The 27,265-nt window shown below is 36.8% G+C and overlaps 1 protein-coding gene across 3 annotated transcripts in view; it reads left to right on the top strand.

The window, feature by feature from the left end:
- LOC139754921 (uncharacterized) overlaps positions 1-27,265 on the top strand; it is a 51,670-nt gene that overhangs the window by 14,315 nt on the left and 10,090 nt on the right. The window contains exons 5-12 of one of the 3 annotated variants that reach the window (XM_071672756.1): positions 594-755; positions 3,196-3,326; positions 6,995-7,060; positions 14,585-14,735; positions 15,838-16,047; positions 20,261-20,560; positions 20,991-21,129; positions 25,724-25,821. In XM_071672756.1, the coding sequence (XP_071528857.1) occupies positions 594-755; positions 3,196-3,326; positions 6,995-7,060; positions 14,585-14,735; positions 15,838-16,047; positions 20,261-20,560; positions 20,991-21,129; positions 25,724-25,803 (1,239 nt within the window). In that variant the 3' untranslated portion in view covers positions 25,804-25,821. The remainder of the gene's footprint in view (positions 1-593; positions 756-3,195; positions 3,327-6,994; positions 7,061-14,584; positions 14,736-15,837; positions 16,048-20,260; positions 20,561-20,990; positions 21,130-25,723; positions 25,822-27,265) is intronic. The other 2 variants (XM_071672752.1, XM_071672746.1) reach the window with 2 other exon arrangements.

Below are 27,265 nucleotides of genomic sequence, written 5' to 3'. Positions count from 1 at the left end.
AGCTGACAAGGAAAGCACAAGTAGTGGAAATGGATATTTTATGATTTTTCAAGGTTTATATGTGGAGCAAGAAGAGTTTGTAATTTGAAAAATATGGAACTTAGGATGTGATACAGAATGGAGGAAAGGTTGCTTGAAAGATAGAGAGAGTGAAGGATGGGGTTCTGATATCTCATGTAGATGGGAAAAGAGCTCAAAAAAGGATGACTAAGATGCTTTGTGGACCACAAAAGAATGAAGTAGAAGGGCAGACCAAGAAAGAAGTAAAGAAGTAGAGTTGCGTGATTGTTTGTATGAGAGACATGTTAGCATGAAAAAATGCTTGGAGTTGTAAAAGTACAGGGTTACTTCAAGGAAATTGCATTAGCTACCTTTGCTGAGTAATTGGTAAAAGCACATCAAAGGAAGTTAGACATAATTATGTTACTAGATGCTATAATTTTTTCAGCTGTTAATGTAATATAGTGTATATTTTTAATGTGCAGTATTCTAGCATGCATAATCCCTTCATATCTCTCTGCGTTAGTCATCAAGCATTAGCTTTAGTATCTCATAATGTTAATATATGTTCTGTTTTTATAAAATGACCACAGGCTCTTAGGGAGACCCAGGCAGCTGCTGTTCGCTATGAGCGTGCCATGAGCCAGCATGCTGCTGCACGGGAGATGGTGTTCCTGGCTGAAGAGGGCCTCATGCAAAAAGGCTGCACCTTTGACCAGACCTGGCAAGAGATGCTCAATCATGCCACATCCAAGGTGTGGTGACTGAGGGGATGCTGTTTCCTATTCCACCTTGCATCATGCCTAATCAGTTACACATGAGTTTATGTTTTTTCCTCTGAGTGTCTTCTAAATATGAGGAAGGAAGAAGTACAGGAGATATGTCTTTAGGATGTAAGTTTTTGACAAAAGTAAAATGAAGGAGTATAGCAGTAGCATGAGCATATGCAGATAAGGAATAGTAAAGTGTTATTTTGTTTATAGTTTTATACAAGAGAGTCATGTAAGGATTGGGATAAGTGGAGACTTTTGCCATGGCCACCCCTTTGATGGGGATTCCTGGAATGAATGGGCATCAGAGATGTAGTTAGATAGATATTTACTTTTTATGAAAAAGTCCTGATGTTATCCCAAGACCTTTTTAAAGGCTCCTGCAGCCCAAAGCAGCACTACTTCTAGTAGCAGGTGAATGTAGACTCCTTTGAAGTGAATTCTTTGACGAGATTGTACTGTACAGCCTTACCAAGGGTGACTTCTCTCTTGCAGTGTAACCAAGAGTAGCTGATACCACTAATAGTAAAGAGTGACTTGTAGGTGTATACATACATAATATGAAGATATGAAAATGAATGGAAAGGTGAAACGTACAAGTATGCTGGTAAGATTTTTGAAAATGATATGATGATATTAAATCCCAGTTTTGTGAGGGAGGTACTCATAGAAGTTTCACTTTTAAGTCATACTTTCATGTGGAAAAATGGCTAGTGGAAATAAAGGATATAGATTGATTGGCACATTTCCATTGCTTATAAGGAAGATAGATCAATTATTACACTCTTGGTATCAAAAGCTTAAGTCTTTGAGAACCTGAAGAAAGTTTGCTGATAGAACTGTTGCAGCTGTAATAACAAAGTGAAGATATAGGACAAGGGATGGTAGCAAGGCTTTAGAAGCTTATAGCTCTGCAGAGATACATGACTCAGTTATGAAATATGAGTGGGGAGTTAGGTAATAAAGTTCAGGCATTATATGTAGATTTTTGAGTGATTGGCTCTATTAGTAGAAGAATTGGTAGGTTTGAGGGTAAAAGCTTCATAACATCATGTATTTAGATACATCTGTCTTTTATACATTTTCCCTCCTCCTCTACCCTCCCACTTTTTCACCTTCAGTCCCTCTGATGGAAGTCTGTCCATCATTTTTATCCTTTTCTCTTCACCTCAGCTTGCACATTGCACCTCTCTTCTTGAACAGAGTTTTGCAAAATTGTTTTCATTCATCTTTTGCTTACACGTAGTTAATGCATTCACTGTCTTCAGTGGCTCTACACAGCACTAATTTTTTGATTCCCCATGTTAGCATCAGCTATGCATGATAATAGATTTCATCATCTTTTGAAATTTTCCATGATAGACTGGCTCTTATTGTCCTTTCGAGAGGTGCTGCTGTTGCGTAGGTATATTTTGCATCGCTGCCAGATGGGGTATATCAGCAAAATGCATCATTTCATCATAATGCATTATGAAGTGAGGAGACATGGCCTAAAGATTGGAGCATTTGAGGATATACTGAGAGAATGTCTTTAATGATAATCTAGGCTCCTTTGAGTCTTTAATGATAATCTAGGCTCCTTTGAAACCATAGATAAGAATAGTGATGATGATTTAGTTGTCAACCAGTCCTCCTTATCAAGCAAAATTAAGTATTTTAGATAGTAAAGATGTTGTAAAAGTGTTTAGATTCCAGGACTTCATTTACTCCCACCCATTTTAGATACCTTCTACGACATGCAGGGAATACATGGGAAGTATTCTTTCTCCCCAATCCCCAGGGATAATACAATAAAATTATCACATAAATATAAATATGTATTTGGCTTCCTGAGCACTGCAGAAGCTTCATGAAAGTAGGATTTATATTTTTGGACTTCATCCGTAAGCAATTACACTGTAAATAGAAGTCACCATCTGCAAGGATGTATCATCATCTGTGGACAGTAAAGAGTAATATCTTCAAGCACCTTTTTGTTCTAAAGGAGTTCATTATTTTATTGCTTTAGAGTGAGGTTTCAGAGCTGCATGAGTTCCATTAAGGAGTCTTGTTGTTGCATCACTCTTTTTTTCTCCTCACAAATATTTCAGACACTTCAGCACATCCACCATTATCATTTCTCTTTCTTAACAGTGATTGACCACAACCTGCACTAGCATTCATGTAATAATTTTTAGTGTGCATTCCTATTTTCACTCATATTTTAACAATGAACGTTACCCTCCTAAAATACAGTTTGGCTGCACCTTCCCTTTTGGAGCCTTATCTTTATACATTGTTTGGCCACGTCCTGAAGTTGCAGTCCTCTCCTCACAAACAGATCTTTCATATGTACTTGTTTTGTCTTGTATTATTTGACCATATCCCTCAGTGTTTCATAAAGCTCAATACATTTTTGACAGTGGCTCAGTTATCTTATGTTTAGGTGAATGATGCTGAGCGTGAGAAAATAGAGAGTGCAGCTGAACACCGTCGCACATCAGCGCTCTACCATGAGGCTGAGACCAGGGTCAAAGCTCTTCAGAAAGAGCTGAAGAGAGCTATTGCAAAGTCCAGGTAATACTTTCCTGTCATTTTGCATGCATATATTGGTTTTAACTGATGATTTTCAAAGTTGTTTTCATGTTCCACTTCTTACTTGAATAAGACTTGGTAAACTAAGGATGAACTCATATTTGGAAACAATAAAAATGAGTGTCATGCATGAAAGCTTACATATAAAGTTTAATAGCAGCAATTATGAACAACTCACAGAGGCAGAGGAAAGGAAAAGGCTTCAACATCTTTTAGGATCCCAGCAATCCTTATCTAGATAAAGGCTTCCCATACTCATTTTAGAATTGAGAGAGATGCAAGAAAGAACATGTCATTTTTAAATAGCTGCACTATTTCCATGCTACCTTTCCATCATTTCTCTTCCTTTGATATCCTCCTTTAATGATATCAGATTTTCTTAATCTCCCTCTGTTTGTACCCACCACCAAATAAACATTGATTATGGATATTATGATTCCTCTAGGGGAGTGTATGAAAGTGCTATGAATCAAAGGGTGATTGACAACCTAGACATAAAGTTAAACATTGAGTTCATTGAGAAAAAGAAATGGTGACTTGAAAGTATAGTTGAACACTGAGTCCTTTGAGTAAAAGAATTGATGCCTGGAAGTAAAGTTGAACAATGAGTTCATTAAGGAAAAGAAATGTTTTGTAATGCATCATGGAGCTGAGAATGATTTAGCAAATAGTACAGAAGACATTAGGCTAAGGTGGTAGAATATTATGAAGAAGTTTCATATGACAGTGTGGAATGGATTAAGTTTTTTAAGTGTTAGGTTATGATCAAAGATATGAAATATAATTAGATTGTATTTGTGAGTTTATTTGGGTGAATAAGAGTGAGATCAGGGATATATGATAAAACATATGAAGTAGATCATACAATATAAGAACATGGGATAAGTTAAAGGGAACTAAAGAAGGATACATGAACATCTTTATGCAGCGTATTCTTAGACTGTGGAATGAAGATACTGCAACAAAAAATCAGAATGTATAGAGATTGTATTGCATGTATAAAGGAGTAAAATGTGAAAGAAAATTTTACACATCCATGTTTTATAGGTGTACAAAACTGAGTTGATTATTATCATAGCCAGAAAAGATTAAAAAGAGTAAGAACTGATCTAGCAGGATGAACATAAGGATTTATTGTGTTAAAACATAACAGAGGCAGGTAACAGACTTCATAAAGAAAGTAGAGGTTGTCATAGATGATGGAATGTTAGATGATAAAGGATGAAATTATCATCTTTTTATTGCCCCTGTTGTGTGATTATTATGTGAAGCATATGATAGCCAAAAATCATATTTAGAGTGCTCTGAGCCACCATCGTGGCTTTGGTGTTTTGCTGTTCATTTTTTGATTCTTCGATTTCATAACATATCCATAGGTGCCACTGGCAACCTAACAACTAAGCTAGAAAATATATCATACATCATAGTCATCTACTTGTAGATGATCAAATAATGCATACCTAAGTCATTGTGGGAAGGCAGATGTATGCAGCATCTGCTGTTGACAAGTAGTAAAAGACATAATGTCACTTACATTTATTGTTTATATTTTTATGAAAAATAATTTTTTTATTTATTCATGTGGATGATGCTTTGTCTGTGTACTGATGTGTAGATATGCAAGTAATGCATATGAAATATGAAAGTTGTGTAAAATACATAAGAAGTAAGTAAATGATTTGTGTAGAATGTGTGAAATTTGCATAGGGAAAACCTGAAAGTTTGTAAATACATCAGTATATGTAGAATGAAATCAAACCAAATAAAAACCATAATCATCATAATAGATAAGGAGGATTTGCGCTGCCTTCCAGGGTTCCCACGTCCGACACTCACCACCAACCCACACCAATATGAAGAAAAGTATACTGCAGTTTTTTATCCCCCACTGATATGTGATTAGAGACATTCCATAATGGGGGAAAAGGTGGATTTTTTATGCACTTGGGGCAGGTAACTCAATGGACAAGATGCGCAGTGAAAGGGTTTAAGCTAATGATAGGTTTATGACGATACCAAATACAGTCTAAAAGGCGTAGAGAAAGGTCAGGCCATGCAATAGATGGAAAGATACAATAAGTGAATCTTAAGGGCTAGACGTAATGCCGATGGGGATGCCAGGGAAACGATTGCTAATTGTATGCAGTGAAGGCATCTTGTGTGTGAGGATGGAGTCATGAATAGAGATGTAAATCTCACATGATAAATGAATTTAGTGTGCAGATTTACAGTTAAAAAAACATACTTGGAACTTTTTATTGTCTTCAACATACAAGGATCAAGTTATGGACGTCAGAGAGGTAAGACGTGATGAGAGGTTGTATGCACTTGAACCATCCCGTATAAATGCAAAGTTAGTGATTATAGATACATAGACATGATATTTCAATCCATTACTTGACATTTGCTTAAAATTATAGGGTTGTGTTGCAACTAATGTAATACTGTGATATTAGAGTTGTGAAAAATCACAGTGAACCTGTAAAATTGATTGTAGGGTTAAAAGGAATGATATTGTTACTAGATGATCAGCATTCAAAAGATATGATTAGTGAGAGAGTAGTTGTGTGACAATGACTTAATACTGCAGGAACTGAAGGGTCAGCAGTCTTCAAGACCTTGTCATGTAAGGGTAGTTCATAACACTGCAGAGAATTTTTATGCCCTTTTTAAGCTAGGCAAAATGGTTAATATCTTAAAGACCTTTTCCTTCTGTATAGCAGAATGGCTTGTGCCAAGTTTCCTTCATTCATTTTAATCTTGACATTTCCTTAGTATATATTTACAGCTTCTTTCATAAATATATAGTCACTCTTTCCACCATATCCTTGGCTTTAATGAAGCTTTTCTGCCATGATACTCATAAAGCTTTTCAGATACAAAGTGCTTCATAAGCCAAACACTAAAGCTGACACCTTTAGAAGTTCCAAAACTCTTTTGCAAATGGTTTTGTCCAGACAGTTACACTCATGAAGTAGGATTGGGTAGAATGAAGTATACTTATATGTGAGAGGGATACCATAATGGTGGAACTATACAGATTTTCAAAGATTATGGTGTATGGAGGAGGTTTTGCATGAACAATTCTGCTCTCAGGGAGGGAAAGGCTTATAGAATATTGATAAACAGAAATTTATTGACATTAAGCAGTTATAGTTACTCAGCTATGTTTCTCTCTATTATCTGCTGAACTCAAGGAATTGTGTAGATAACCTTATACATATATATGACTCAGTAGATTTATGTTATGTAAGAATTGTAGCACATGTAAAATTTTAGACTGAATGAAGTGAATACTGTATGTTCATGAGGCAACATCAAGGTCATTCATCTAGAAAAAAGTGCTTATGTGTTGGTGATTTTATTTATTTATATATTTATTTTTTTTAATGTTAAGGTAGACTGAATGTTTAATAGTTGAGTGCCTGCTCCCACTCCTTGTCTTGAGTGTTACTGTGCCAAGTGGGTCCTAGGTTCAGCAGCAAAGAAACTGCTGAACCAGCTCAAGTCTTGATGTTGTTGTATGATATTTGTTACTGTCTTTTTAGCCATGATTTTCATTTATAGCTTTTCCCTCCCTTAGTAGGTGAGAACTTTACTGCCTGCATCTTGACTTCTATTTATTTTACCACTTTTATTTCTCCCCCAAGTTTGAATGCACGTCGCAGCCTGTTGCAAATGAATAACCTTGTGAGGATGCACCAGCTGCAGCTGCTGTAAGTAGGTCCTCACCAGCTGCTGCAAGTAGGTCCTCAACTGGCTGGCAACACCAGGGCCACACTCGTGGCACAATCCTTCATATAGGCCTTTGCCACCAAACAGACAAGCATATCATGCATTAGTTTTCTGAGCCTGACAGCAAGTCTAAGATAGTGCAGGCACTCTTTTCCTCTGGGATGCATGTCAGCAACACGTTATATGAGAAATTTGCCCTAAACAAATTATAGTTGTCCTACCTTGAGCAAAATTACTACTGGTAGTTAACAGTTGATACCCAGTGTAAATAGATCACTGTCATATTGACTCTGCCATCTGAAAGATATCACCTCTTGTCTTCTGCACCTGGCATACAGAATTACTTTATCCAAGGTTCATCAAAAAACCTATAGGGTTCATTTACACAAGCTTGAAAAGACAGTAAGTACTTAGAAACTTTTACGTATAGTTTATGGAATAATCTTCATTACTGTAATATGTTGTATAAGAACAAGAGATGAACATAACATAAGTTTTGTCCCCCTCAATTCCATAGTTCTGATTTCCCTGGTTTTCTTTGGTCTTTGGAAAAATACATTATATAAATAAATATATAAATATATATGATATATATAATATATAGTTATAAGAACAAGAGATGAACATAAGTTTTGTGCCCCTCATTAATTCCATAGTTCTGATTTCCCTGGTTTTCTTTGGTCTTTGGAAAAATATATTATAGCAATGAAGCAACGGTCAAGTAAAGTGCCTTGCCTTGATGTAATCTCACCTGGGCTTAACTCTGTTGTCCCTAAATTGACTGTGGATCATTGTTCAGATACGAAATTACAACAGAAACTGTTTTTGAGCAAAGTAAACAAAGAAACATCTGTCAGGAAAAATATATAGTATTCAGTGGCAGCAAGCAAATTACAGTTTTTTTGGTGTAGTGCTTAGTGCCTCTGACTACAAATCACTTTTGGTTCCACAAGGTTTTGAATTCTAGACCCAGCATAGTAGATGATTTTAGATAATCAGTCAATCATGGGCAGGGCAGTTGGCTTGCAGCCAACCCAGCTGCTCACCCCTTTGGAACAAGACAATGAATGGATACCTGAAGTAGACTGATATAAGAATATCCAAGCTGGCTGTGGGTGAGACATGCATTTAACCATGCTAGCTCAGCTTTCATAGGAAATAGCCCCTGCACCTAACTTTGTCAGAACAGAAGAATAAAAGACAGAAACTTCGTTGTAAGGAAAATCAGCCTTTGTAATTTTTCACGGCCTTTTTGGTCTTCGCTTTAGTGCTGGCCACTCCAGGTACATTTCTGTGAACTAGGAAGTTTTTTAGTAAGAATTTGCAGAGTAGATGACTAGAGTCCTTCATCCACATGTGACTTTCATGCCCTAAACAGCTACATGCTTAAGGAAATCAGAAGGCAGGATATTTTGTTGAGGCATCATCCACAGGGTTTGATCTTTAACTTGGGGATTACTTCAAGGCCTTCCACAACTGAATGGGACCAGATTTACACTTAACATCTCTGTCCATCTCACCCTCATTTCATGTATTGTTTCATCCATTATTGCTTGTACATCTCTTAAGTGAAAGTTCTTTACCATTTGCATATGAAGTAAAAAAAACACCAGTACTACAAACATGATTACATTTAACACTTTAACTCCAGACACCAAGTTACATGAAGCAAGCAACTTCTCTAGACTTAAGTACATCCAGTGAGTTTAACACCTGTTTCAAGGCTATGTGTTGGGCCTGGATGGCAGGCAAATTGGCAGTGCACAATAATTTCTCCCTTCAATCAGTCAGTCTCTAACCTTAAAAAAAATTAAACATTTTCAGAGTTTTCTAGGAAACAAATTGAGTAGTTTTAGCTAGGTTTAGAGGGTCAGACAGATGATGATCCTGAATAACTTGATGATCTGCCTTCTGGTCATGTGGAGAGTAACTTTATGGACATTGACTCTTTCAGCTTGGAAAGTTGACCAAAATGAGGCAGTGGAAGGTGTTTCTAGCACAAGTGGAGCCTGTTTTGCCAGTGCCTGCCAGCTCAACAGCACTGTCTTTGGCTAGTGTGGTTGGTGATATTACAAACTTATTTGATTTTTTTGGTATGGAAAAATTATCAATGAATATCATTGGTTACAAGAAAAGATTTATTATGTAAAATGGAATATGACGATACTCAATAATCAGATTTTCATAGTAGTTGAATTAATAAAACGTGCATTGGCAACTCATTGACACTCGAGCCTGACTCCTGCACTTTTAAGTGCATTGTACTAGCACTACTACAACACTTCTACTCATTATCTAAGGGATAGTAGTAGACCAAGTATACTTCAGATTTTTTTCATTATCATAAGAATATGGAATTTTAAAATTAAACGTACTTTTATTACAACTTGATAGATATGAGTTTGTCATGGTTGGGTTAATGAAGACATGAAATGGCTCTTTTTGAAGATCGTCCATTATATTTTGAACAAAATTGACTAGTTTGCCAGACAGCAAGCTTTGAAGACAGTGCACTGTATTCTGAGCAAAATTGATTAGTTTGCTAGACAGCTAGGTTGCTGTTTATTTAGCCTCATACAAGTGCAGAAAATACTTATAAATATACTTAGTGAAGGATGTTCATTGATGGATGTAGAAATTCATTAGAAACTCGTGAATGTTACACCTACATTGTTATCAAGCCTATGTAATTACTATAATGGCATGCTAAGTAATTAATGATAGTTCCTAGTAGTCTCATTTTTAAGTTTAGAAAGGATGATCTTGCCACCACCACACCCACTTCTTCCTTTAATACAACTGGATACATATACCGTTGGGGTGGTTGGATGGTATGGAGGGCTCAAGACAGTATAAATCCATCTGTATGGCAAATTATGGCATTAATTTTTGCATTGGTTATTAATTACTAACTACCAGAACAGCCATTAGCTGTGTATATGTTACTTAGTATAATTTGTATGAAGACTGCTTATATATGAAGTGTTGTCGATATACTGTACTCCCGGGAAAGGGGCTGAATGCCTGTAGTACTTTACCTTGCCCGTACAAGGCTCAGAAGGGAGTGTCTGGAACCAAAACTTTACTTTACAGGACATGCATCATAAAATTGTTGAAAGTATTATACCTGTGATTGGAAATGTATTTATAAATTTTATTAGATTACCGTTGCAGATAAAATCTATTTAAACATATGCTCTGTAATCTCTTTCATAATTGTAGATGAAGCAAGTAACTTTGATTTCAATATTATAGTATGATGACATTAAGGAAAAAGATTAGCACTGCCAATAAAGATTGTGGAAATTGTGAAGTTGTTCCACTTTGATTAGTGTTGGCAGGGTGATATTCTCATTCCATTGATCGTTATGAATTATGATAACTAAGCTTTAACTTAGCTTATTAGGAGATTGATAGAGACTTACAGTGATTAGATTGGATTAATAAGCTATAGAAGAATGTGGCAGAAGTGATAAGCATGTTATACATTTTATTGGAGGAGCAGCCAAAGTCTGGCCCTGGTTTACCTGCTTTTGTTTAGTTGCATTTTGGTGTGTCTTACAGTATTATCTTTTGTATTTAAACGAGATCACTAACTTTTGGTTTTTGACTTTGTTACCTTAATTTTTCACTGTGTTGATTCATAAATGTCATGCACTAGAGTTTTAGAATTTGTGCTAAGTGTTATAACTAATCATTCTGTAATGATATTTCCCAAGGAATATATCAAATCATATTTTAACAGTGAAGGATTGATTTTAAGTACCCATGCTGTGATCCCCCACAGTTCCTTAGCTTTTGGGACAGACCTTTGATGTCAGTTCTTTGCTTCCTAGCTTTTGTGTGACAGTTTTGCCAGTCTTAACTAATTGCTATTATTTATAAAAACACCTCATTCCATTTCCATCGTTTGCCAGTCTTAACTGATCGCCATTATTTATAAAAACCCTTGGTCCATTCCCCTGATGGTCATTAACTGTGAAAGGGCAAAAGTCATCTCATTACTTTTCTTTGTTAATTTAATCTGAGCTAAGGCCTAGGATTCATGTGGTATTCATGATTTACAATGATCTTATATAGGTGAGAGGATGAGTTATGAAATAAAGACAAGTAGCCCTTTTATTAAATCATTAATGAGCTTTTGATTAGAGAAACTATCTAAACTGTATAACTGACATGCTTTTAGATAACTTAGAGAACTAAGTCGTTTATTATGCAGAGTGTACATGTAAATTGTTCTCACTAGAATTGTTTGGAACTGCCCATTTATCTTGTGCTGAAGAACCTTTGAAACTAAAATTTCAGTCTGATTCCACAAGGATTTGCTTGATGTTTTTTGGATGAAAAGTTTTTCAAAGAGGGGAAATGGTCTAATCAGGTATGAAAGAGTATAGAATATATCATATGATAATAAGATAATGACAGTAGAGCATTGGACATATATTAGTGTATTGCTCGATGGCATCCAGGTATAGTTATGGATTTTGGGTGAGGGATTGCCTTGTAATACACCAAGGTTGCAGTGCCTGTAGTATTACCAGAGATATGGTGAAAAGATTGGCAAATTCTTTTTGGGAAATGCCACTAACTGTAGTTGCTCCCAAGGTTTCACAAGTAAACTGTACTAAACACTGCTTGTAATGGTAGTAGATTTACTAACTAAACAATAGACACATTCATCATTTCACACTTTTTGTGGGAAAGCAACACCTGAGGCAAAACAGGTTAATTGGATTAATTACATTTTGATTGAAATATCATTGACTTTTACTTAGCAAATAGTGCTCACCTGAAAATAAGAATGAAACCACGACAACATTAGTAACATATAAGTATTCCTTACAAAGCTTATTTGATGATTAAAGTGATTAACTGCAGATTTATGAGACAGTAGAATCATAGCTGTACTCATCAACAGCTGTTATTTACTAGCATTTTGTTCAGTGAAAACCATGACATTATGATTTCACAATTGTAAGATTGAGCAAGCCCATCATGGAATGAGAGTGTAGAGCGCTTGAGTGTAGTATGATATGTCTTTGGTGGTAGATTATTTGTATTTTAAGTGGAAAAATTTGAACTTTAGTTCACTCTAGATAAATTTGATGGATGATGTTATTTTGGTTAACATATTTCATTTTAAGTTTAGTTTTCCCATTTTTGTTTCTCAGGTTTAAATTCCTTGTTATTTTGACCATCCCCAAATCCTGGTTTTCATCAAATATTCCATTTTTGCAATCCTTGGAAATTTCCATGGTATTTGCATTGCTCATCTGGGACATAGATAGTTTAATATTAGTATATAGTTTTGTTTTTCTGAGTTATTGTGTCCCTTAGTTGAGGAAAAAAAAATGATTGAAAATTTTGTTACAGTAGGACCTCCATTTTTGCGATAGTAATTCAGGGCTAGGTTAATTCATGTATCAGCTCAAGTGTCATTATATAACGAACGGAATCTCTGCCTAAGACCCCTTGAAATCCCTTAAAGTTTCACAGTGATATAATTAGGACATGAAGTGGAATAACAAAACAGATTAACAACACTTTATCATCCCATTTAACTTTCAGCCTTCTGTACATACTCCCACTCACTTTTCTCAGCCACATTCTAGTTAGCAGTCTACCTACATCTCTTCTTTCAATAAGTGTATTATATACCACCACTTCAACTGCTTGTCATTCATTCATCAATTACCCTTTTTACAATACTGTATATTCCTTTGATATCCTTAATCCTTATTATTTTGACTCTAAACCTAGCATTATTTTTCAGAAAATGTGTTTCAACTGTTTGTACCTTATGAACAGTTCTACTCTTACAGACTTTTGCTTCATTCTTTATCACTAGTTCTTACAAACTCTCACAATTTGTCACACTTGATGGCTTAAAATGATTCCTTTATGATAGCTTTCTTTTTTCTTTAAACCTCCAGTAGTTTCCTTGTCTTTCTTAAATCTCCTTGATGTCTTTGCTTCTGTTGCACCAACTTTTGCTGAAAATACATTTTGAATTTTCAAATTCATGTAACTACTACAATCATCTATTTATCCAACCCCTTAGAATACAGTTAAATTTATATGTATGCACCACCAGAAGTTATTGCAATTTGCTCAAGAAGAAGCACCCCCTTAAGCCACTTGTTTGATTCCCCAAAACTTTAAATGAAAACCAGCTGCAGACTCGTCAGAATATCCTCCAGGGTTCTGCCATCATGGTTCTGTATTTTTTGCTAGATTTTAAAATCAATGATACACCATAAGTGATAAAAAGAAATATTTCAGTAAAGGTCTAAAAGTTTTCTGGTTTTGCTTGTCTAGTTATTATAGCTTTAGCTTTTGAGCCTTTTAAGGCAAAGATGGTGTACATGCCATATCTTCTACTTTACAAAAGGGAAATTTTTTCTTTTTTTTTCCATTTTTTCCCCCAAGAAATTCCTCCTAAATTTACCCTACGTTTTGTGGCAAATGACTAGGAGAGGTAGTAGAAATCCTTTACTGAATTATTGGTTTTACTTTTCAAAAGTAGAAACATTTCATTTCCAACACATCCACCCTCCTCTGTACAGTCCTATCTATAGCCCATGCCTTGCAACCATATAACTTTGTTGGAACTAGGATTCCTTCAAACATACCCATTTTTCCACACATTCTTCATTGCTCTCAGAACCTTCACCCCTCCCCCACCCTATGACTCACTTCTGCTTCCATGGTTCCACCCGCTGCTGAGTCCACTCCCAGATATCTAAAACATTTCACTTCATCCAATTTTTCTCCATTCAAACTTGCATCCCAATTAAGATGCCCCTCAACCCAACTGAACCTAATAACCTTGCTCTTATTCACATTTATTCTCAACTTTCTTCTTTCACACACTTTTCCAGACTGTCACCAACTTATGCAGTCTCTCACTCAAATCAAGGGAGAAATAATATTTTTTGGAGTATTTCAGTATGAGTTTATTATATATGGCCAATATTAGCATAATTTTTGTCAGACCTTGTTGGATCATCATAATGAATTCTTGCGGTATAATGCTTCTTGCATAAGCTTAGGTACTCATATGTGAGCCAAGCAGTTGTTGATAGCTTTGATAAAAGATTGTTAAAATCATACAGATTACTTATAATTTTCTAAGGTTCTTCTGCACAGGATGGTACAGGCATGTTTAAGAATTAGTGTCACGTGTGTTAGAAGTATTATAGCATAAGCGTTTAAGCTAGTTACAGTTAGGTTTTACTCCATGATTGTCTTAAGGAAGGTCAGCTAAGATCAATATTTTTGATCAGGTCTCTTCACTCTGTACTTTCACAGCATGGTTTCAGCTGAAATATTATGCTGACTCTTGAGATCTTAGCACTCAGTACTTTTTTCCCAGACTTATAGATTTCACCAGTATTGATGTTAGAGATCTCAATAAATTTTAGCCAAATATAAGACACATATCACTGCCTAAGTGATATGCAGTAGCTGTCATTATTCAGACTGAGTGTGGCTACCACTTACAGGCCATATTTCGAGTTGAAAGCAGCAGTTAACCAACAGTTGGAAGCCCAGAAGCAACAGGTGCGGCAGTTAGAGGAGAGTGTTGCCAGAGCCAAACTAACTTACTCTCAGGCTCTCGCCAATCTGGAGACCATCTCGGATGAGATTCATCGAGTAAGTTGAAAGGTTTTATTGTCACTCAGTACTTCAGTCATGGCAGTCTTAGTTGACTTGGTCCTTGATTACCAGTGACTGGTATTTAGATAATCTTTTCCTTCTGTTGTGCCATGTTCCTTTTGATTGATAGTTAACTGGTAAGCACATCAACTCATGAAAAAAAAGATTTATTGAGAGGCATGGAAGCTCATACAAGTCTCCTACTTACCCGTTTATTGTTGCATTGCTGATATTTTACATATTGTCTCAGTTTCTCTGGTAGTGATTAATACATTCATCAGTCAGTTTTACACATTGATTCTTGTATCCATCACCTCTCTTGTGATGCAAGCATGTGTAGATTGTGCTTTAGGAATGGAAGCTTTTAACAAATGAAAGGAGAGTTGATGTCTACGTAATAACTCCAGCTCATCAGGTAAGGTAACATAACTAAAGAAATAGAAGGCTCAAGTTTTCTGAATAAGGAATGATGGACAAATGGGGAATGACATTGAGTGTAAAAGAGCATGAAAAGAGTTGGTTTGTGGGACATACCCAAGTGAGGTTGCAGTGTAGATGTTACTGAGAAAATTTATACAGGATGGTGGTATTCAGTATGAACACCATGATAACTATAAATATCTGTGTTATGTGGAAGGGATAGATGTATACTTCAAGATGCCAGCTTTGTAAGTATTAATTGCCATTTAGGAACATTGCCCAAAAATCTCATTTCAAATTATTATTCATATGCTAGATGATGTAGATACTTTAGTTGGCTTTTTATGTGCTCTGGTTTACTACTTCTGGTACTGTTTAAGGATATTCTGTTTTCAATCATCAGGTTAAATAAATTGGATATATAATGTATAGCCTAGGCTCAAAAGAATCAAGAGATATAAGTATAACTTAGAGTTGTATATTACCTAAGTGTTTTGGGAAGATTCTTCCCAAAGTATCCTGCTGAAAGAGGTAAATGACACTTTACTCAGATACACAGATTGAAATGTTCCTGACATGACAAACCAAGTCCCTAAACCAGCTGATAACTGAACACTCTGTATACTTTCCGCTAGATTCTCACAGCTAGAGAGAACTAAGGTAATTTGTTATTTTCCAGAATCGACAGTCACAGCTAGACCTGGGCGTGCGGGGCATTGGGGTCGGGGCAGAGTCTCCCTTACCTCCACTCCAAACTATAGATGGGGGACTCCCGCTTGCAGCACACCCCCTTCACTATGCTGAATCAAGTCTAGAGGCCAATACTCAGGAGTTTAAATCTTTACCAGGAAAACTGGGACCCTTGGCAGCACCCATAATGGCAACTGTGGTGAGATACTGGCATTTAGAGTTGCTGTTTGCCTCTTGGATGCAAACTAAACGCCAACAGTCTCCGCAGTTTGGGTAGAAATATATCAGTAATGCAAACGTACAGCATTGATTTGTGTTAGCTACACTGGTAATGATAATCTTTGGAATGATTGTGCTAACACAAGCTGAAGTTAAAAAATTGAAGTTCATGTAATGATTATAAGGATTTGATTAAATTTTTAGTCCTTAAATTAAATGGAATTCAAACAAATTAGGTATAGAAGTTGGTAAAGGAAATTTTGGTCTGATGATAAAATAAGGAAAGGTTTTAAAACTTTTTGGCATAAAGAATTCATGAATAAAAACTATTTTGACTGAAGATGACAGCCTCCTGAGTGTTGGGGGGAAGTGTAAATTAAGGAAATAGGGAGAATTAAAATCATTAGTTAGATTCATGATGAATGGGAAGGTATACAGAAGATCTTGGCATATATACTGCTTGTTTTGCTGTTATCAATAAGGCTGGAAAAACTTGGAAAAAATGCATAGATGATATACAGATCAGGAAAAGGATAATCAGTGGTATGACAAAAATTTTTAGCTGTGGTAAGTTTTGACAATTAGTAGAGGACTCCCTATTCTGAGTATCCCATGGAGACACTATCATGGAAGAAGTTAGGGTTAATTTTCTCACAATAGTTGCTCTTTGGCCACATTCTTTGTAGTACCAATGATTCTTCACATGATTTCAAACTATACCCTATCGTTTAAAATTTTATGTTTGTCCATTCCATGTCTTTTATTGTTTCCCATTATTTCAACATTTTTAAAACTTTTTGAGTTTTTTGTTTCTGTTGTCTGTTTTCTTAGTACTTGTAGAGAGCTCATGCTTCACATATGAGGTAGCAAAAATAATGTTCAGACTTCTTTACCATATGCTGAGCAGTGCCATCAGATCATAAGTACTTGTCATTGAAATTATTAGCAACCAAAATGTTTTGGGAAGGTTCTGCCAATGTAGTCCTATTATGTGTGCTTGAAGATGTAAAAGATAAAGATATACATATATATCTGAACAAGTTAGAATTATTATGTAGTGTAGAGAAAAATTAGTGATTGCTTCTCTTTTTGTATTTGTAGCAAACCACTCTAATCATCTCTGTGTCAAAGCAGACCTGTGTAAGAGTAATACAACAAGGTACAGTAATACGATAAGAGTACTGACAAAGTGGAAAGTCAAACTACCTGATGAGTGATCTCTTGCATGACCACCTAGACTTTTTCCTATGTCTTCAGGGCAACGTATAATAAGCTTAATACATAGTTGGTCAAGCCTTTTGCTATTTTGATAGAGGAAAGCCATACTTGTGAATTCCTTTTTAACTACTGTAAATTTAACTTTAGGCCTGAGAGTATAGTGTTCCCTTTTCATAATTCAGAAATATTGTGGTGTAGATAGGACCAATATATATTCCCTCTATGTAACTGTTAAGAGCTACATCTCTCAGAATAGCAAATTCAGTGTGATTTTCAGTTAACTGTAAAAGTATCCTTATCACAGTTGCATCCTCAGAAGAAACAAAGGTACTTACAGATCTTGAAAGTGCTATTGTGTGAAGTCTTTTCATATGATTTCATGATTATGTGCAGTATGAGCCAGGTTAGAAGGGTAATAAGTCTGCCTCAAGAAATTAGGTTTTGTTGCCCTTTGCCAACATGTAGCTGTTGGGGATCCCAGTTCTGCAAGTTAGTTCCCTTAAAAGTATAAGCCTACATTCACTGAATCCATCTCCCATGTAAATGAGATAAAAGTTAAATATGATAAAGGGATTAAGAGAAAATTTTTACTTGCTATTGTTAAGGATTTTTGGGTGCTCTTGAAAATATCTTTCTTGTTCCTTAATTGTAGATAATTTGTGTTTTTCCAGGGGACCCATATGTCGCAAACTTAACATTTATATATTCTAACTAGATAACTACTGAGTGGTTGAAGATTGAGCTTTTGTTTATCTTGGGATGTCATAACCTGAAAAAAAATGTTAATTATTGGTTGCCCTTCCTTATGTAGACATCCTTACCAAATAACTTTTGACATGTCTTCTTGTTACAATTAGTAATGTGATTGTAAGTAATTTTCTTTATATTTGAAGAACATTTAAAGTACACATGAGCTGTCAACCACCTTACCCACAGTCTTGTCTGTTTCTGTTAGAATGAAATAAAATAAATAACTGGAAAGCATGGTTGATGTGCTACCAGCAGGAAAGCAGTACCACCCTATTAAGGGGAGAAGCAATTGCTGCTCAGACCAGGCAACATGTACTGTAAAGAAAGAACTGAAACCAGTTCATATCGCAGATGACAAGTATTTAGTGACCCAGTGTTTGAGGAGGGGATCGATCACTTTTGAAATCCAGATTAGAACTCCAAAATGCCCACCATATGTTTTTTTAATGGGTCAGATGGATTCTCACCCTTACTCATTGATCAATATTCTTTCCCTTACCATCTGGCCTGTTAGAAAAACACATGGTAGAAGTTTTAGAACTTCAGTCTTGACAGCAAGTGGTCAGTTGATTCTTCAAAAGGAGAAATACAAGATTAAATTTTAGGTGCAGTAAATACAAGATTAAATTTTAGGTGCAAGCACAGAGACAGTTCTGAGTATAATGCTGTCTGAGACACAGTGAATGGATGGATGGTGTACAGGTAGGAAAAAGTAAAAAACTGAAGAATGGAAATGCATTACTTTAATTTCCAAGAAAAGTAAATGAGCAAAGGGAATCTGAAACAGAACAATGGAAGTTTGCGATGATGTGGAGGCCCTTCAAGAGAGTGTCTTTAGAAGCTACTATGGATAGACCACTGACCTTCACACACACCCTGTCATTAACCCTCTTGCTCCTATCATCGTTTTTCCAAAACCAGCCCGTGACCATACAAAACCAACCACTTGGATTCTGTGTATCTATGTAACACTGACCTCTGTACATCTACCAGGGACTTCCCCTCACCAACTGCTAACCTCCATGCCCCTTCCACTGATCTCATCACTCCAGACACTAACCCCACACTGTCACTAATTTTGCACCACATACTAATGATTTTCACATACCCAATTATAGTTTCCCAATCCAGTCAGTAATCTCCCACCTTTGTCAATGACCTCTCCACAATCACCACTAATCATATACCTTGAGTCCCCACACCCTACTATTGACTATTTATATGTACCACAGACCTCCCCCCACCTACCTGTAACATGCCCATGCTTATTGCTGACCTTTCCACCCACCTATAATCCCTCCACCTATCCCTGAACTCCCCACAATTACCTAAGGCCTTTAGTACATCTTACATATTTAATGCTGAGTAATCTACCGATAGCCATATCCCAAAACTAGTTACCACGTATCACTTAACATTTGACAGTACTTGAAGCTGTTTCATATACATATTACATCATTTTCCATTCTCAAAGAATATTTGGTATTGTTCAGGATACTGTAAAACCAGATTGCTCATTTACTGAAACTTATGAGAATTTTGAAAGCTTTGTTTCCACTGGACCATCAGAAGGCAAAGTTAATTTTGAATTGATATATTCACAGTAAATTTTTGAACATTCAAATATGCATTAGGAAGTTCCTTTACCACTGAACTCTTCTCATTTTTCTAGATAGGTTGCCTCCCCATGTTTCACAGGGACAACTTTAAAGTTAGAAAAGTCTTGTAATTCATTTGTTAGTTTTCTTTTCGTTTTAGATGAGATGTTTCTTTATCTAGAACTCAGATGGTTCATGTAGATTTTCCTCACACTTGTAACACTAATTACTCTCTCAGTATGTGCTCTTACAGCACACTCAAAACATTTTGGTTCAGCCCTTCTATAAGCAGTGTTATTTGTTTGTGAGGGAATGTTATCAAACTCTTTGAAAAATGAAGGGTTCACTATTGAGTGAGGCAATAAAAAAGGAGGGGAACAAGAAAAGACGGATCCCCCCTTCCCCCCAAGAATGTACTGTAATTGAGAATGAGTTTCAGACTACTTTACTTCTTGCTACACATTGGATGTGGCCAGAGCATGTGAATTGTGAGGGATTATATTGGATTTCAGGAGGAAGGTATGCTTTTTCATAACCATAACCATGTTGATCTTAAGTGTTTTGACATCTATGCTTAAAATGGATCAATAGAAGTATTGACGCTCTTTTTATTTGTAATTTCAACAGCGAACTGTGGCATCAACAACGACCACCTCAGTGACACCTGTTGCTTCTGGCATGGCAACTATCACAACTTCAGTTAGTGCTCCCTCTCAGCTCACTGCTTCTGCCATTTCTGCTTCTGTTGTTTCAAGACATACTGATGCTGGGGCAGGAGATTCAGCTAAAGATCCAGTTAGGGAGGTAGGAGAAAACAGTGCTGTGAGGGAGGCAAGGGAGGATAGCAGTGTGTTGATGCAGTCAGAAGAGGTTGTAGTGGAAGAGGTGGATGGAGCAGCAACTAGCACAGACCTAATGGGTTGGCAGGTATGTATCTCTGTTGCCATTAATACAATTAAAGGTTTTAAGGTATGGCTAGAAATGTCATTGTTCTCAAGCATATATTTTTTTCATGTTAGCTGAGCTGGCATGGGCAACTGAAGCCCTAAACAAGGCCATCTCATTAATTATATATATATATATATATATATATATATATATATATATATATATATATATATATATATATATATTGCAGTACGTCACAGTGCTGTGCGTGATCTAGTATTTGCTGATAACCATGAGGAAAATGAAACATGGTAAGTTCCCAAGTGCACTTTTGTGTTTCACATTTCAGTTTCCTCATGGTTATCAGTAAACACACACACATATATATCTATCTATACATTATATATATATATATATATATATATACCCTAGCCTGAGCCAGGTACCCATTTTATCGACCAACACCTAGGGGTGGATGAACAGCTGGGTTGACTGTGGACGAACTGCCGCAACCAGGATTCGAACCTATGCGCTCGACCCTGGGCAGCCCATGAATACGTCACAGTCAGGAACGTTAACTGCTACACCACGGAAGTCTTTAGTATGCAGTATGTATTCCTCTGCACTGGAGCTCACCATCATGTTCTGTATTGAGGAATACACCACCAAGTACATCATTGCTACACCCTCAATAAACTTGAATTCATATCTTTTGTCTCAATCACATCTTCACTTCACCATCCACAAACACAGCTTCACTATACCCCTCTTTAAACATAAATTCATTTCATCCTAACAAATAGATATTTTCTTCACCTTTGACAATTGCATCTTCACCATACTTAAAACCACTGTATACCTTAACACCAATGACCTTTGATCTGACCCATAAAGTCAGGCTAAAGGCCGGGGTTATGGTGCTGATTGTTGGTAAGGAAATAAGAAAACTAGAAAGCTGTGATTCACGAGCAAATGAATGCTACTAGAACTGTCATCTGACCACTGTCCCATGTTAATAACATTCTTCTTGGCTCACCCAATCCATGCAACTACTGAAAAGACTTATGTAAACTACAGGAAAAGCAGTCTGGTCAGCTTTCATGCAGTTTATGGAAACAAAGCTTCAAAACGTCAGCATAGATGATTCCCATTCTGAAAGCACCTTCGACCAAGCCAGCAAAAAGCACTTACATAAGAACATAGAAAGAAATATTTCCAAACTTCTCCCCACAAGTTGAACAATTCATATAACAAAGAAATCAGGTCAGACAGAATCACAGACAAAACCTCTCACCTTTAACTTTGTCTTGCCAATATACATTCTGTAAGAAATTGACTATTGTATTACATAAATCTCATCCACAAGTTAACAGTAGACTGCAGTACTTTTTTAAAGCAAAAGAAATACTATAATTTATCGAGTTCAAGGATGATATTCCTGAGGAGTTGAGTTTTCATTTGTTTTCCAGTATAGGCACAACAGCTGAAATACATCTTGTATTGGCAAAACAAAGTGACACCTCAGGACATGCATTCATGAACACCTTGGGTGATCAGTATGAACGAATTGTTTAATTGCCAAACTGCCCTTCTAAGTACAAGTAGTAAGTAATCACGCTCACAACAATGACTATCCAACGTTGGCAGCGTGCTTCTCTTTGCTGGTCAGTAGCTCATCCAACAGCGAAATGTTGATACTGGAGTCCCCCCTGTCCCACAAAAACAAATCCATTATAAGTAATAATGAGATATCAGCAGAGTTCTTGTGTTTTTATATAAGTCTAATTAGATTTAGAGTAGAACTGTCTTGTTTATTAAATGTATGTTTTGATGTTATGATTTTTAAGTGTGAATTGTAGAAGTTTAATCTTGATTAGAAATATTGTCTGTTTTTTTTAGATGTAACATCTTGGTGTTGATGTATTTTAGGTGAAGATTGATTGTTAGTCATTATAATGTTCCTTAACTTTCTTTTTTTTCTCTCTGGTATTCATTTCTTGTTGGGCTTTTATGATATATCATATTCATATAACATTTTTAAGGTTTATCCTTTGTACAGAAGCTCATAATGTAGATGTTTCATACATATTAACCTTTTGTTATTGGCTTTGTTGATGGTATCAGTCATACTGAAATGTAAACTAGTGAAGCCAAAGTTGTATATCTATTGGGGATGAGAGGGCCTGGGATGTGAGTCAGTTGTTGCTCGCCAATGATACACCTCTGGTGGCTGATTCATGTGAGAAACTGCCAAGGATGGTGACCGAGTTTGGAAAAGTGTGTGAAAGGAGAAAGTTGAGAGTAAATGTGAATAAGATCAAGGTCATTAGGTTCATCAGGGTTGAGGGACAAGTTAAGTGGGTTGTAAGTTTGAATGGAGAAAAATTGGAGGAAGTGAAGTGTTTTAGATATCTGGGAGTGGACTTAGCAGTGGATGGAACCTTGGAAGAGGAAGTGAGTTACAGTGTGGGGGAACGGGCAAAGGTTCTTGGAGTGATGAAGAATGTGTGGAAGGAGAGAACATTATCTCAGAGAGCAAAAGTGGGTATGTTTGAAGGAATAGTAGTTCCAACAATGTTATATGGTTGCAAGACATGGGCTGTATGTAGGGTTGTATAGAGGAGGGTAGATGGAAGTAAAATGTTTGAGGACAATATGTGGTGTGAGGTGGTTTGATTAAGTAGTGTAAGGGTAAGAGAGACGTATGGAAATAAAAAGAGTATGGTTGAGAGAGCCGAAGAGGGTGTGCTGAAATGGTTTAGACATATGAAGAGAATAAGTGAGGAAAGATTGACAAAGAGGATATAAGTGTCAGAGTTGGAGAGAACAGGAAGAAGTGGGAGACCAAATTGGAGGTAGAAGGATGGAGTGAAAAAGATTTTGAGTGATCGGGGCCTGAACATACAGGAGGGTGAGAGGCAAGCAACAGCTAGAGTGAATTGGAACTATGTGGTATACCAGGGTCAACATGCTGTCAATGGACTGAACCAGGGCATGTGAAGCATCTGGAGTAAACCATGGAAAGGTCTGTGGGGCCTGGATGTGGATTGGGAACTGTGGTTTGGGTGCATTACACATGACAGCTAGAGACTGAATGTGGACAAATATGGCCTTTTTTGTCTGTTTTCTTGGCACTACCTCACTGAAGTAGGGGATAGCGATGCTGTTTTCCTGTGGGGTATGGTAGTGACAGAAATGGATGACAGCAAGCAAATATGAATATGTACATGTGTATGTATATAATGTCTGCGTATGTGTATGTATATGTTGATATGTATGTGTATGCATATGTGCATATGTGGGTGTTTATGTATATATATATATATATATATATATATATATATATATGTGTGTATATGAGTGGATGGGCCATTCTTCATATGTTTCCTGGCACTACCTTGCTGGCACGGGAAACAGCTATTATGTGGGGCCAGGATATGGAAAGGGAGCTTTGGTTTTGGTGCATTATACATGACAGCTAGAGACTGAGTGTGAACGAATGTGGCCTTTGTTGTCTTTTCCTAGCACTACCTCACACGCATGCGGGGGAGGGGGTTGTCATTTCATGTGTGGCGGAGTGGCAACGGGAATGAATAAAGGCAGCAAGTATGAATTATGTACATGTGTATATATTTTAATTTTCCAAAAGAAGGAACAGAGAAGGGGGCCAGGTGAGGATATTCCCTAAGAGGCCCAGTCCTCTGTTCTTAACGCTACCTTGCTAATGCGGGAAATGGCGAATAGTTTGAAAGAAAGAAGAAAGAAAAAATGAATATATATATATGTATACATTGAAATGTATAGGTATGTATATGTGTGTGTGTGGATGTGTATGTATAGATGTGTGTACATGGGTGGGTTGGGCCATTCTTTCGTCTGTTTCCTTGTGCTACCTCGCTAACGCGGGAGACAGTAACAAAGCATAATAGATATATATTCATACTATTTGCCATCTCCCGTGTTAGTGAGATAGCGTTAAGAACAGAGGACTGAGCCTTTGAGGGATATGTATATATATATATATATATTATCCCTGGGGATAGGGGAGAAAGAATACTTCCCACGTATTCCCTGCGTGTCATAGAAGGCAACGAAAAGGGAAGGGAGCGGGGGGCTGGAAATCCTCCCCTCTTGTTTTTTTTTTTTTTTTCCAAGAGAAGGAACAGAGAAGGGGGCCAGGTGAGGATATTCCCTCAAAGGCCCAGTCCTCTGTTCTTAACGCTACCTCGCTAATGCGGGAAATGGCGAATAATATAAAAGAAAAGAAAAGAAATATATATATATATATATATATATATATATATATATATATATTATTATTCATACTTGCTTGCCTTCATCCATTCCTGTCGCTACCCCACCCCACAGGAAAACAGCATTGCTATCCCTGCTTCTACTAATGTACCATTCATAGAATCCCAGAGCCCTAAATGGTCTTAGTCAGCACACCTTGCCAGTTTAGTAATGATATAATGAGATGGTGTGGGTAACTGTAACAGTTTTTAAAGACTGTTTGATGAACTGTTTTTTCACTGTTGAGCTGTTGAGCAGTGCTGCATTTTTGTTAAGCATTGTTTCAAGTCCTTACTCATAGACACTATATGCACAAGTATCACCCAACACTATCATATCTTACCATGCATAACTGTCAGCCTGTATTGGTGAGTACCCTTATAGAGTTTTATTTTGTATAATTTAATTTTGTAACCCCAGGGACCCCATTTACATGGCTCCTGCAGCTTCAAGGATGTGCTATGCCCAGTAGCAGTGAAATGATGGACTCCTTTAGAGTGAAAAGTTCCTTGATGAGATTGTTGACATTGATACAGCTTCACCGAAGGTGACTTTTCACCCAAGTGGTAACCATATGCAGGAGGAGTAAATCAGTGGCTGTGGCATGAACAATTAGAATTTCATTACTTGAGTGTTTATTGTGTCTTTTGGTGAAAGTACTGGGTCTAGGGGGAGGGTATTTAGAACATAAACCTATCCGTGCCCCTTTGCTATGTAAAAGTAGTTTATAGGAATGTGTTCTGCTTTTAAAAGGGAGGGAAGGGTGCATATGTACATTTTTCTGCTGCTTGTGGATTCAGCAGTCAGTTTTGTAGACCATACTTATTCGCAACATATATTAGGTGTGATGCTGTTTTTGTATAATTCATCATGTAGTGTATGCTTAAGTTTTTTCCTTTTTCTTCCAAGGTTGTTGGTTTGGGCAGCCCAGCACTGTCTCCAGCTACACAGCATCTGACTGTAGAGGACCGAGATTCTATTGTTTCTGATACGGAAAGCCTAGCAAGGTGAGGGTATGGCACATGCAAGATCTGCACATACTCTGCTCTTCTTCCTTGAAATTATGACATATGTTCTGCTTTACTTCCTTCATCCTTATGTTCATATATGTTTATCATTATCTTCCTCCTAATGGATTCCAATATCATACTACAGGTAGAATATAAAAAAGAATCTGATTCTAAAATCCATAAACTCAGAATCCTTGGTTGGGCACATACAAGATTACTGCCAACTTTGAGTGTGTTTCAGTTCTGTATAGCATTCCCTTAATCCTCACCATCATTCTTACTGTCTGAATGCTTTTCTGTTAATTGTAAAAAAAATATTGTAAACTCTGTCCCTTATGATAGCATCCAAAAAGCATGCAGATGATGATATTTGGGTTTATTGTTGTGAAGAGGAAACACATTGTGCTTACCACAATGTAGAAAGTGGAAATCTTAAAGAAAAATCAATAAGTGTGTTGGTGCATTTCCTGAGTGAGTCTTTTGATGTTGTTAGTATGACTGTTTTTCATATCAAGAGACATTGCAAAAACTGTTAAAATTCTATACTGAGAGTGAATATAGGAAGGGCGTTGTCAATTATAAATCATTGCATAAAGCTAGGTTCCCCATCATATCACTTCTATATAACTACCAAACTACACCTTAATCTACATAATACTCTTTAGGAGTTTAGACATGTGGTTTATAGTAATTTTAGTGATTGTTTATTAGATATATTTCCTGGCGCTACCTTGCTGATGTGGGAAACAGAGATCAAGTTTGATAAATAATACATATATATATTCATTTTATTTATTATACTTTATTGCTGTTTCCCGCATTAGGGAGTTAGCACAAGGAAACAGACAAAAGAATGGCCCAACCCACCCACATACACATGTATATATATAAACGCGCACACACGCACATATACATACCTATACATTTCAACATACACACACACATACATATACATTATCCCTGGAGATAGGGGAGAAAGAATACTTCCCATGTATTCCCTGCGTGTCATAGAAGGCGACTAAAAGGGAAGGGAGCAGGGGGCTGGAAATCCTCCCCTCTCATTTATTTTTTAATTTTCCAAAGGAAGGAACAGAGAAGGGGGCCAGGTGAGGATATTCCCTCATAGGCCCAGTCCTCTGTTCTTAAAGCTACCTCGCTAATGTGGGAAATGGCGAATAGTATGAAAAAAAACATATATATATATACACATGTACATATTCATACATGCTGCCTTGATCCACTCCCACCACCACCCCGCCACACATAAAATGACACCCCTCTCCCCCCCATATGCGTGCCTGGTAGCACAAGGAAAAGACAACAAAGGCCATATTCATTCACACTCAGTCTAGCTGTCATGTGTAATGCACCGAAACCACAGCTCCCTTTCCACATCCAGGCCCCACAAAACTTTCCATGGTTTACCCCTGATGCTTCACAT

Source organism: Panulirus ornatus, chromosome 2 (genome assembly GCF_036320965.1).
Source record: "Panulirus ornatus isolate Po-2019 chromosome 2, ASM3632096v1, whole genome shotgun sequence".
In the NCBI taxonomy this organism is placed as follows: domain Eukaryota; kingdom Metazoa; phylum Arthropoda; class Malacostraca; order Decapoda; family Palinuridae; genus Panulirus; species Panulirus ornatus.
The sequence above is the reverse complement of the archived record's forward strand: the minus strand, read 5'-3'. Positions and strand labels throughout refer to the sequence as shown.